The sequence below is a fragment of the Mastigoproctus giganteus genome, chromosome 4 (genome assembly GCF_048544385.1).
Source record: "Mastigoproctus giganteus isolate SK-2022 chromosome 4, ASM4854438v1, whole genome shotgun sequence".
Classification (NCBI taxonomy): Eukaryota; Metazoa; Arthropoda; class Arachnida; order Uropygi; family Thelyphonidae; genus Mastigoproctus; species Mastigoproctus giganteus.
Genome location: NC_143578.1, coordinates 158174833 through 158188353, shown reverse-complemented (window position 1 = coordinate 158188353; position 13521 = coordinate 158174833). Strand labels below are relative to the sequence as shown.

At 37.3% G+C, this 13521-nt stretch overlaps 1 protein-coding gene across 1 annotated transcript in view; it reads right to left on the bottom strand.

The window, feature by feature from the left end:
* Mfe2 (peroxisomal Multifunctional enzyme type 2) overlaps positions 1-13521 on the bottom strand; it is a 741845-nt gene that overhangs the window by 311214 nt on the left and 417110 nt on the right. The window contains exon 18 of the mRNA XM_090372984.1: positions 13323-13409. Coding sequence (XP_090229110.1) covers positions 13323-13409 — 87 coding nt within the window. The remainder of the gene's footprint in view (positions 1-13322; positions 13410-13521) is intronic.

Below are 13521 nucleotides of genomic sequence, written 5' to 3'. Positions count from 1 at the left end.
TATTTATTACTAGCAGTTCCACTTTACCTACATGTGCAAATTCATTAATAATACCTACTGTTTCTGTTTTTAACACAACTGTATTTTTTTGCTATTTTACTATTGGGAAACATATATCTGAACAATGCACCTTCATGATCAGCATAACTCAGAGGAAGTTTGATTTTTTAACAAAATATTCAAATAAACATTCAGCATATGACATTGTTGTTAATACAAAATGCAACATCTATTTTTGCATTTCTTTTTATGCACTTCACAACATTAAGCCAGTTTGCAAATGTCAGATTACATCAAGTTAGTCTCCTTGAAAGTGAAATATCACATTTACATACATCAACAAGACAAACTTGAACATCAAGCAGCAAACCCATCACAGTGCAAACCCCAAGGCAGAATGCGCTGGTCCCAAGGAACTACTTGTTGTAGGTGACTCTACTGTCAGGGAAACGAGGAACATATTGGAAAAGGAACAGGGTATGTCTGCCAGGGACAAAGGTTGATGACATTGTAGAGCAGATATCATCTTTTAAGGATACAAAGGGTGATACTGTTGTAAATGCACTAATGATATTAAGAGTACGAGACCGGAGGAATTACTTAAGTACAAGTCAATGCTGAAAAAAACTATGAGTTAGGGTTGAATTTGAAAGTGCCTGCAATTCTGACCAGACACAACAGGAGAGAGTATATGATGAGAGCCTTGTCGATCAATTCGGCCATGGAGAGATTGTGCAAGGCTCAAGGGGTAGAATTTTTCTCAGCCTGGTCTGTGCTTGTTAACAGGAGAGATTGCTTCTACAGGGATGGGATACACTTAAATAGAAAGGGTGCAAGAAAATTTGCTGATGATATCGAGGCAGAGTTAGGTGGGTCGGAAAACTGCTAACTTGGGGGATACACGGACTAATAGATTAATAGTAGCTGCTGGCAGAGGTAAAAATGATTCTACTTCTATTGAAATGCAATTGTGCAGCAGCCTGGAAAGCAAGGCAATGGGGATTTCCAGGACTGCTGGGAGTCATAGTGGAACAAGTAAATACATGGGCTGTGTTAGGGTAACTAAGAATAGAAACAGGTGCATGTATACTTGCATGTACACAATGCTAGGAGTATAGTTAATAAATTAAATGAGCTTGAAGTGCTAGTCAAGACATCAAAGGCGGATACTGTTGGGATATCAGAGACATGGTGTCACACAGACATAATCAGTGCAGAACTGGAACAATGTGTACAGAGAGGATACGCAGGACAGAAAGGGAGGAGCGATTATGCTGTTAGTTAAGAAACACATAAAAATTAAGGAAGTGCTTCCAACTGATATTGGTGGACAATGCAATGTTGAGTCTGTGTGGTGTGACATAAGCACTGGGAAAGGAAAAATGAGTAGGTGTGTGTTATAGGCCAAATGAATCTGATGAGTATAATGAGCAATCGTGCAGAGAAACAGAGTGGGCCAGTAAATCAGAGTGTCTTATAATGGGGGATTTTAATTTCCCAGAGATTAACTGGAATTTGTGGGTTGGTCACTCGCACACTAGCAAGGCTTTTGTGGATTTATTGATTGTTTTTCTACAGCAGCATGTTTGGGAGGCAACTAGAGGGAGTAATACTGTTGATCTGATTATCAGTAGTGATTCTGCATGCATCAAGAATCTGCAGATAAAAGAACCACTAGGTGGCAGTGATCAATGTGCTGAAGTGGGATTTACTCAAAGAGGTAATTACCATCAAGGGTAAAGGGAAGGGTTTTTGTTTCGTAAAAGTGACTGCGGTGGTCTCAGACAGTATTTAAATTATATATGGTGGTGTTACCAACAGCAAATTCAAAATGGGAAGCATTCAAAGAATTAATCTTGGAAGCTACTAAGCTTTTTGTACCAACAAAGAAATATTGTTCAAGATTTAGGCCTAATTGAATGTCAGATGAACTAATTAGCCATGTGTCAGAGTAGAAGAATGCATGAGATACATATAAATTAACATGTGACACAGAAGCTTAGGATAGATATAAACTGGTCTGTAACCAAGGTACAAAGGAGGTTAGGCAGGCAAAAGCAGATTACGAGAAATCTAAGGTAAAGATGGAAAGAAAAATAGAAAAGAGTTCTTTACTTACGTAAACTCTAGAAGGAAGCGGATGAATCAGATTGGTCCACTTGATATCGATGGTTCAACTGCTGATGATCCTGCTCAGGTAGCTAACAAACTAAATGAATAGTTTGCATCGGCATTCACGAAGGGGAATGCCAGAGGTGTATTCAACTCTGGCAGTAAGCTAGAGATAATCTTGTAATAACTGAGAATAAAGTGGAGGAGAAATTGTTGAAGGTAAACATAAGAAAGGCACCCAGAGTGGATGGAATCTCTCCAGTTATATTAAAGGAGGCAGCAAAGGAAGTAAGCAAACCCTTAGCCATAATTATGAGAGCTTCCCTGGACTCAGGGGAGGCACCCATGGACCGGAGATTTGAAAATGTGACCCCAATCCACAAAGGAGGATCAAAGGGAGGCACAGATAATTATAGACCTGTTAGTTTAACTTCTGTTCCAGAGAAATTAATGGAAGCACTGGTTAAAGAAGCATTGCAGGATCATCTAGACACAACTTCAGTTATAGCTTGGACACAGCATGGGTTTGTTAAGGGTAAATCTTGTCTGACAAATTTGATTGGATACTATGATTAGTCACAAAGGAACTGGATACAAAGAATAACTTTGATATCATATATTTGGATCTTAGAAAGGCCTTTGATACTGTTGTACATGGAAGACTGCTGCATAAATTGGAGCAGTGTGGCATTGGAGGCAAATTGCTGCTATTAGCATTAGCATTAGTAGAGGCATTTGATGCAAGAAAGAATGCTTATGCAGCATCAGCCAAAAAAAAAAAAAAATAAATAAATAAATAAATAAATAAAAAAAATAATAATAAATAAATAAATAAAAATAAATAAAAAATAACCACTTCCACTTCACCCCTCTGTTCGTTTGAAATACCTGTCCAGCCGAGCCTTAAACTTATTTAGGCTATCAACTTCCACAACAAGGGATGGAAGTCTGTTCCACCAACCAACCACCTGCTGGCTAAAGGCAAATTTCCACACGTCTATCCTACATCTGTCTTTCCTCAATTTGAATTTATGCCCTCTCAGGTGATTATTCTGAGCAAGAGGAAGAATCCTATCAGCATTGAGCATGCTCAAACCATTCAAGGCTTTATACACCTCTATCAGATCAGCTCGCTGGTGCCTAGTCTCCAGACACTATAATTTGCAAAACTTAAGCCTTTTTTCATAGGAGCACCCATTTGTTCCATTCACTATCTTGTTGCCCTTCTCTGTACTCGTTTCAGCAGCTCTACATCCTTCTTGAAACGAGGCCTCCAGGCCTGTATACAGTACTCTAGGTGTGGCCTGACCATTGCTTTATACAAGGGAATAATCACCTCCTTATCACTGCTAGAAAAATTCCTATATATCATTGACAATACACCATGAGCTACTCTTGCAGCCAGTCTGCACTGCTCAGAGAACTTCCTATCTGACTGCACAACCACCCCCAGGTCTCTTTCATTCTTTACCACTGTCAGTGTAGTACCACAAAGTTGATACGTTGCTCTGGGGGTTGCTGTTTCCCATATGTAGTACTTTACATTTGTCAATGTTAAACTTCATTTGCTACCTCTCAGCCCATCTGCTCAACCTTTCCAGATCCTGTTGCAGCAGCACAGTGTCAGTAGTGTCCTTGACAACCCTGCCAACCTTCGTATCGTCTGCAAACTTGGACATTAAGCTTGATATACCAAAATCAACCATCCCTATGGATAAAGGGATGGTTGAGTGGGAGAAGACAGAGAGTGGTAATCAATGGACACTGCTCATCGTGGACTAATGTTATTAGTGGAGTCCCTAAGGGTTAAGTGTTATGTCCATTATTGTTTTCTGTATTTATAAATGATATTGATGATGGTATATCAGGCTTAATGTCAAAATTTGCCGACGATACAAAGGTTGGCAGGGTTGTTAATGACACTAATGACAGTACAATGCTGCAATAGGATCTAGAAAAGTTGAGCAGATGGGCTAAGAGGCGGCAAATGAAGTTTAACATTGACAAATGTAAAGTACTACATATGGGAAGCAGGAATCTCAGAGTAACGTATCAACACTGTGGTACTACTCTCACAGTGGTAGAGAATGAAAAGGACCTGGGGGTAATAGTGCAGGCAGATGTGAAGTTTTCTGAGCAGAGCAGATGGTCTGCAAGAGTAGCTCATGGAGTATTGTCAATGATATACAGGAATTTTTCCAGCAGGGATAAGGAGGTGATTATTCCATTGTATAAGGCGATGGTCAGGCCACACCTAGAGTACTGTATACAGGTCTGGAGGCCTCATTTCAAGAAGGATGTAGAGCTGCTGGAACGAGTACAGAGAAGGGCAACAAGATTAGTGAATGGAACAAAGGGGTGCTCTTACGAAGAAAGAGCTTAAGTTTTGCAAATTACAGTGTCTGGAGACTAGGCACCTGCGAGATGATCTGATTGAGGTGTATAAAGGCTTGAATGGTTTGAGCATGCTCAATGCTGATGGGATTCTTCCTCTTGCTCAGAATAATTGCCTTAAATGGCATAAATTCAAATTGAGGAAAGACTGTTGTACGATAGATGTGTGGAAGTTTGCCTTTAGCCAGCGGGTGGTCAATTGCTGGAAGAAACTTCCATCTGGCGTTGTAGAAGTTGATGGCTTAAATAGATTCAAGGCAGAATCTATTTAATCCATCAATCTATTAAATAGATTCAATGCAAAACTTGACAAACAATTGGAGCGAGAGGATGGGTGAAATAACTGTGTTTTTTTTTTTTTTCTTTTTGCTGATGCTATATAAGCTTGCTTTCTTGCATCATGTGCCCTTGCTAATGCTAACTTGTTACTTTTTTTATGTTAAAATATGGAAAATTGCCTATCTTCTGAAATTACATCATATTTCTTTGGCATCTTACTGAACATCACTGTTAATTAGCGTCGCATCTCAAAGCCATATTAAATAGCATACGTTACAGTGGACAACACCATTATATTTTTATTTTGCAACAACATAGCCTACCACAACACACCTGGTAGGCTATGTTGCTTTTCATTAACAATAACCAATTTGTCAATGAAATGAAAAAAAATTCAAAAATTTATAACAAAAAAAAAAAAATATGGTAGTTTTATTATTTGTATGAAGAGAAAAATTGCACATTTGTAAAGAGACAGGAATTCTGTCACTTACCATACTATGATGGTGAGACAAACTGAATAAAAAAATACTTTGCTGCCCTAACTCCAGAGGGATAGCAACTATGCACATCACCGGTTCATAGGCACCCCCTGAATCCATTGATGCTCTCATAATTATGGCTAAAGGGTTTGTGGACTTTTTTTTTTTTTTTTTTGGCATATCTTAATACATTTGGATAGATAACATCCATCCACTTTTACAAAATACCTTATTTATTTTTATCTTCAACAATTTATCTTCTGCTATCCTCTAAATTAACACAAAATTACATTAGGACATATTAATAACTATGTTTTAAATACAGTGGTATGTATTCATACATAACATACATTAGTGTCACAGAGATATAAGCAAAGCAGAATTGGAGTTTGGGAAGCACAATGTGTAAAGAAAGGATAGACAGGGTAGGAAGGGAGAAGGGGATATGCTGTTAGTTAAGAAACACAAAATCTAAGGAAGTGCATCCAGTTGACATGGGTAGACAGTGCAATGCTGAGTCTGTTTGGCGTGACATAAACTGGGAAAGGGAAAATAAGAGTAGGAGTGTTTTATCTGATGAGTACAGCAAACAGTTGGGCAGAGAAATAGTAGGCCAATAAATCAGAATGTCTTGTAATAGGGGATTTTAATTTTCCAGATATTGACTGAAACTTGTGGGTTGGTCACTCATGCGCTAGCATCACTTTTGTGGATTTGTTGGATGATTGATTTCTGCAGCAGCATGTTCGAGAAGCAACCAGACAGAGCAAAACTCTTGATGTGGTTATCAGCAGTGATTATTCTTGCCTTAAAAAAATTTTCAGATAAAGGAACCACTAGGTAACAGTGATCACAGTGTACTGATGTGAGATTTACTTAAAGATGTAACTACCATCAAGGGCAGGCAAAGGCAGATTACAAGAAATCTTTGGCAAAGGATGCAAAGAAAAACAGCAAAGAGTTCTGTACTTTTGTAAACTCTAGCAGGAAGGGGCTGAATCAGATTGGTCCACTTAACATAGATGGTTCAACAATTGATGATCCTGCATGAGTAGCTGATAAACTGAACGAGTATTTCACGTTTATATTCACACATGAGGAGTTATTCAAGGAGGGGGATGCCAGAAGTTTATCAAACTAACAGGGAGCTAAGTGATTTTGTATTAACTGAGAGTAAAGTGGACATTAAGCTTGAGGAGAAATTGTTGAATATAAACATAAAAAAGGCCTTTTTTTATGTTTAACTTCAACCCTTAACCATAATTATGAGCGCATCCTTAGATTCAGGGGGGGTCCACATGGACTAGAGTTGAGAAAATGTATCCCTAATTTGCAAAGGGGGTTCTCAAAAGGGTGCAAATAATTACAGACCTGTTAGTTTATAACTTCCACTTAGCATTAGCAGAGGCATTTGATGCAAAAAAGCAAGCTTATGCAACATCAGCCAAAAAAAAAAAAAAAAACCCACTTCCACTTCACCCCTCTGTTCGTTCAAAATACCTGTCCAGCTGAGCCTTAATCTTATTTAGGCTATCAACCTCCACCACAAGGGATGGAAGTCTATTCCACCAACCAACCACCCGCTGGCTAAAGGCAAATTTCCGCACGTCTATCCTATATCTGTCCTTCCTCAATTTGAATTTATGCCCTCTCAGGTGATTTTTCTGAGCTAGAGGAAGAATCCCATCAGCATTGAGCATGCTTAAACCATTCAAGGCTTTATACACCTCTATCAGATCATCTCGCTGGTGCCTAGTCTCCAGACACTGTAATTTGCAAAACTTAAGCCTTTCTTCGTAAGAGTACCCCTTTGTTCCATTCACTAATCTTGTTGCCCTTCTCTGTACTCGTTCCAGCAGCTCTACATCCTTCTTGAAATGACGCCTCCAGACCTGTATACAGTACTCAAGGTGCGGCCTGACCATTGCCTTATACAAGGGAATAATCACCTCCCTATCCCTGCTAGAAAAATTCCTGTATATCATTGATAAGACACCATGAGCTACTCTTGCAGCCCGTCTGCACTGCTCAGAGAACTTCATATCTGCCTGCACAACCACCCCCAAGTCCCTTTCATTCTCTACCACTGTCAGTGTAGTACCACAGAGTTGATACGTTGCTCTGGGGTTGCTGTTTCCCATGTGTAGTACTTTACATTTGTCAATGTTAAACTTCATTTGCCACCTCTCAGCCCATCTGCTCAACCTTTCTAGATCCTGTTGCAGCAGCATAGTGTCAGTAGTGTCCTTGACAACCCTGCCAACCTTTGTATCGTCTGCAAACTTGGACATTAAGCTTGATATACCATCATCAATATCATTTATAAATACAGAAAACAATAATGGACCCAACACTGAGCCCTGAGGGACTCCACTAATAACATTAGTCCATGATGAGCAGTGTCCATTGATTACCACTCTCTGTCTTCTCCCCCTCAACCACCCCTTTATCCATAGCAGCAATTTGCCTCCAATGTCACACTGCTCCAATTTGTGTAGCAGTCTTCCATGTGCAACAGTATCAAAAGCCTTTCTAAGATCCAAGTATATAATATCAAAGTTATTCCCTGCATCCAGTTCTTTTGTGACTGCATCATAGTATCGAATCAAGTTGGTCAGGCAAGACTTCCCCTTAACAAAACTATGCTGTGTCTGAGCTATAACTGAAGTCTTGTCTGAATGATCCACAGAAAATAACAGAGTAACTTCAGGATCACCTACACAAGACTGCAGTAATAGTTCAGACACAGCATGGGTTTGTTAAGGGGAAGTCTTGTGTGACTAATTTTGATTGAATACTACGATGTGGTCACAAAGGAACTGGATGCAAAAAATAATTTTGATATCATATACTTGGATTTCAGGAAAGCTTTTGATACTGTTGCACATGGAAGACTGCTGTACAAATTGGAGAGGTATGGCATTAAAAGCAAGTTGCTGCAATGGAAAAAGGGATGGTTGAGTGGGTGATGGCAGAGTGGTAATAAATGGACAATGCTCTACATCAGGGGTGGGCAACTTTTTTCATCAGCGGGCCGAATGAAATTTTCGCATCATGATGCGGGCCAGAATAGATTGAACGATTTAATAAAAAAAATCAGAACCTAAAAAATTTATATTACTTGAATTACCAAATTATTAATGTATTTTTAAAAAAGTAAATACAATATTTAAATTTGTCAGAGCTCTCTATCTGTTTTGACAAAATTTTCAAAGTATTTTGTTGCTTACGCAAACCACATTTTAAATTTTCTGCTTCAATTTTCATTTGTTCTGGTGAAAATAGCTTATATTTTACGAAATGTTTTTTTTTGAAAAATGCCTTTTTAGATTATATTCTTTAAAAACGGAAATAGTTTCGTTACAAACCAAACAAACAGCGTTATCGTCTTTATTTGCAATTAAATATCTGAATGTCCAATTATCATTGAAAATGCGGCATTCGGCATCAATTTTTCTTTTTTTTTTTTTAATTGGCTCATTTTATGGGCTATAAATTATATTAAATTAAAAATTGTAATAATTAGAAAAGGCATAAAACAAAATATCTCGCACCAGTATTATTTTTTCATTAAGTCAAACCCAAAGGAACTTCGTTCAATCGATGCTACAATAATAATTAGGAAATAACTCTTTGACGCTGCGTAGAATCGCTTGGTTACTGTTGTACTGGCCGCTATTCCCGATTGAACCGAATTAAGCCAAACGTTTACGGCGAGCGTAGTCAGGTATGAATTTTCTATATTTATGCATTTACCAAGGGGGCCGGATTCAACATCGTTGCAGGCCAGATGTGGCCCGCGGGCCGGCTGTTGCCCACCCCTGCTCTACATGGTTATTAGTTGAGTTCTCCAGGGTTCGGTGCTGGGCCCATTGTTGCTTTGTGTATTTATCAATGATATCGATGAAGGTATATCAGGCTTAATGTCCAAGTTTGCAGATGATACAAAGATTGGCAATGTTGTCAATGACAGTAAAGACAGTATGCTACTGCAACAGGATCTAGAAAAGTTAGGCAAATGGGCTGAAAAGTGGCAACTGAAGTTTAACATTGACAGATGCAAAGTACTGTATGTGGGTAGCAGTAACCCAAGAGAAATGTACCAAGTGTGTGGTATCACACTCAATGAGGTAGAGAATGAAAAAGACCTGGGGGCAATTGTGCAGTCAGATGTAAAGTTCTTTGAGCAGTGCAGATGGGCTGCCAGAGCAGGTCATGGAGTTTTGTCAATGAGATATAGGAATTTTGCTAGCAGAGACAAGGAGGTGATTATCCCTTTCTATAAGGCAATGGTCAGGCCATACCTTGAGTATTGTGTACTGGACTGGAGGCCTCATTGTAGGAAGGATGCATAGTTGCTAAAAAGAGTACAGAGAAGGGCAACAAGATTGGTGAGAGGAACAAAGGGGTGTACTTACAAAGACAGGCTTAAGTTCTGCAAGTTGCAGCATCTGGAGACTAGGCACCTGCGAGATGACCTATTTGAGGTGTATAAGGCCTTGAATGGTTTGAGCAGGCTCAATGATGATGGGATACTTCCGCTTGTTCAGACTAAGAGGAGGCAAGAAACTGAGGAGGCATAGATTCAAATTGAATAAAGACAGTTGTAGAATTGGTGTGTGGAAGTTTGCCTTTAGCCAAGGGGTAGTTGATTGCTAGAACAGACTCTCATCTGTTGTTGTTATGGAAGTGAATGGCATAAATAAATTTAAGGCTGAACTAGACAAACGTTTGGAGTGGCTGGATGGGTAAAATGGGAAGGTTTTTTTTTTTTTTTTTTGGCTGATGCTGTATAAGCTTGCTTTCTTGCAGCATAAGGTCTCAGCTAATGCTAATGACCACCAAAATGTGGAAACTTCTAAAAATAAACGCAATAGCTCATGCACGATTTTGTCTGTGAGTAAGACTAGGTGAATGCAAAACCCAGCACCAAGCTGAATGTAGCCACCTGCGCAGCAATACGTTCAAGTTTACGAAGCTTAAAAAATGTTAAAACGTCAAATGTGTGAGACATATTTTTCCCATTTACCGTAGTTGTACTGGTCAGAGACACATTGTCGTCACTTACTGTATTGACAAGGTAACGTGATATTGTATGTGGACTCATTTTCAGGAGTCCATATTTTTCTGTTCGAACAGAAATTTTGTGAGGCGTGATAACATAAGCAGAGGAGTAGATTTCTGGAAGTCACTACCATAAAACAATAAAAACAATTTGCAGTTCCCAGTTTATTGGACTCTTCTGTTAGTGCAATCTATTATAAATGGGTAGTAAACTCGATCTGATTGCAGTTGCTTTAATACCGATAGCTGGAATTTTGTGGGTTTTTATGTTATTATGATGAAATGTTTCCCCTTTCATAAAATTCCAATCATATAAAAAATATAAATTTTTAGAATCTTCTCTTCATTTCTATTTTTTAAAGCTTTTAATGCGTGAAATTGTTACCTGTGTATCTCACTTGTGCAATTTGTGCATCCCGTGTTTGTCATTACTGATTGCTTATCTTTTTTTTATCGTTTTAGATTTTGCAATTAAAAAAAAATAAATAAAAAATAAAAAAACTCAGTGAACAGAAATATCAATCAAGCAAATTTTAAATCTTGTCAAGGTAAGTGTATATTTACTGTAATATTTATTTATTGATTAGAAATTTAAGATGTTTAAACCTGTGTTAGAAATTATTGGGTTTCTAACTTTTTTTAGTGTTTTACCTAACAGACTGGTCATTTTTTTTTTAGTGCTCTGCCCCATCCCTATTTTTCCCATAAGCCCTGTTGTTTTTAATGCACAAAATACCATAACGAACAAAATTTTTGGAACACATGTACTGCGTTATAGCAGAACTGACTGTAGGAGGAAGTTTTTCAAGAAAAAACAATGAAGATGTAAGCTATTTCAAAATTTACTTTATTCTATACTGAATACAATAAACAATATGGAAATTCATAAACAATTATAACATGAGTGTAACTTAAATCTGTAACCTGAAGTGTCCTTGCAGTAGCATCACAGTCAGTACTTTGTTGGATATCCTTTTTTTACTCTTGATTGCTGCCTGGCATCTCTGAGGCATGGAGTCTACTAATTTTTTCAGTTCTTTTGTGATTACCTGGAATTGCGATTGAATAATTCTGTTAATTTTTGTTTATTGTTTAGTTGAGAAGCATGCACAAGCTGTTTTAACCTGGACCACAAATTTTTGATTTGATTCGAATCTGAACTATTTCCAGGCCATTCCAGTACTTGAATATTATGGTCATCAAACCACTCTTTGCATATCTATGCCATGTAACATGGTTCTCCATCTTGTTGGAAAACGAAGTTAGTTGGATCAGGGAAAAGGTAGTCAGCAGAATGCAGTGGCTTTCTATCAAGGACACCTTCAATATACTTTCTTACATTGATTGTACCCTGCAACATTTCAATTCTGCTAACTCCAACATATGATATGAATCCCCATATTGTAATATTCTGTGAGTGTTTCATTGTTGCAGTGAGGCACTCTGGCATCAAATCTTCTGATATATCTGATTCCATCACTGCTGAATACTGAAGTTTTGGTCTCTTACTCGACAGCACAGCCTGCATTGTTCAGAAGTCTAATTAACAGGTTCTTTGGCCCAAGTCACTCTAATCTGTCTTTCCTTTAAAGTCAAAAATGGCTCTTTCCTCGGAATTTTAGCTTTAATTGCATTGTCAAAAAGTCAATATCAAGTTGTCCTTTCACTCCTCTTCAAATGAGAACTCAACAAGACACTTCTTATTTCAGAAGATGTTATTCTTTTGTCTGCAACAGCAAGCCTTGAAGAAATTCTTCTGTCATCCTGAAAAGAAGTACATCTTTTCTGGCCTACTCTCTGCTTGGTTGAGGTGACTCCAGTATTCATATACCGGGTACACAGCTTCTGAACTCCAGACTATGTTGCACCCTCATTATGGAAAGTAGCAGCTTTAGATCTTTTCGACCACTCCAATCTCAAAAATACCGTAATTTTCATTTCACAAAATTTGAGTTGACCTTGACCTAAACAATATTCAATAACTACACAGTACTTCACTTTGTCTTCACTACAGACAGAAATGTCTAGAATCATTGCATAATTAGCTATTTATGCTGTGCAGCATATTGTCGCACATGTAGCCAATCACAGTCATTGAAGATGCACTCTGATTGATGACTTAAAAACTTTCAGTCATTGGTCATTTGCATGATTGTAAATCTTTGCCAAAATTCTGGAATCAGTTTTTGTTTGTTGGTAATTACATTTCACACCATAACGTTTTCTAGATTTCATTGGATTTGAATTAAATTAGCATTAGATTAAAAACAAAAAGATCTATAACACCGTCAAATATTAGTAGTTAAAATCTTTGTATTATTTTTAATTTTAACTTACATGTAGAAAAATTCAATTTTTCAACAGTTTCCACACTTTTGGCTATTAGTGTATGTAATATACATTAGGTTGTTTTAAACAAATTTTTATCACTTTAATGGTACTGCTACCTAAAGCAAAGAAAGCTGTTTTATTTTCACATACCACAGACTACTTTAATAAATTACACACAGTGTCTGCATAACTTATGCAGACAATCTTCACTAGGCAATCCTTGTAGTCTCACAAGCAACAGCACAAACTTTGAGAACACCCAGTAACTTCTGTTTGGTGCAGCACAGTTATTCACAGATACAATTCAAATGCAATCATTTTCTTGCTTTTTTTTTAAAATGAATACGTTCATATAAACTATGACATTTATTTCAACTAGCAAAATGAAAATCATTATTTCTCTAGTGGCTATATTAGATAAAAATAAGTTAGTTATTATTTATTACTGTAAAACTTTAAGCTATACAAGTTTTATATAGAACTCATATGGAAATTCTATAAGGTATAATTCTTTAGATTTTACACTAATGTTACTCATGTTTTTTCATGTGTCTGAGTAACCTAAATAATGCAGTTAAACAATATAATAACTAATAAACTAATATCAAAATAACCAAATAAAAATTTTTAGAAAAGTCTAAAATAGGTTTAAAAACTTACAAAGCACTGAAAGTGTATTCTGTTTCCTTCTTTCCACATTTCAGTTTTTATAGTTTGTCCTGGTAAAACTGGTCTTGCAAATCTTGCCTTAAAAAGAAATATTTAAGTAAAATTAAACAAAATGCAGAAAAGACAATAGTACTAAAGTAAGTTCATTACAGCTGAAACTTCAGACCAATATGAAGAAGTGTAAGTAGAA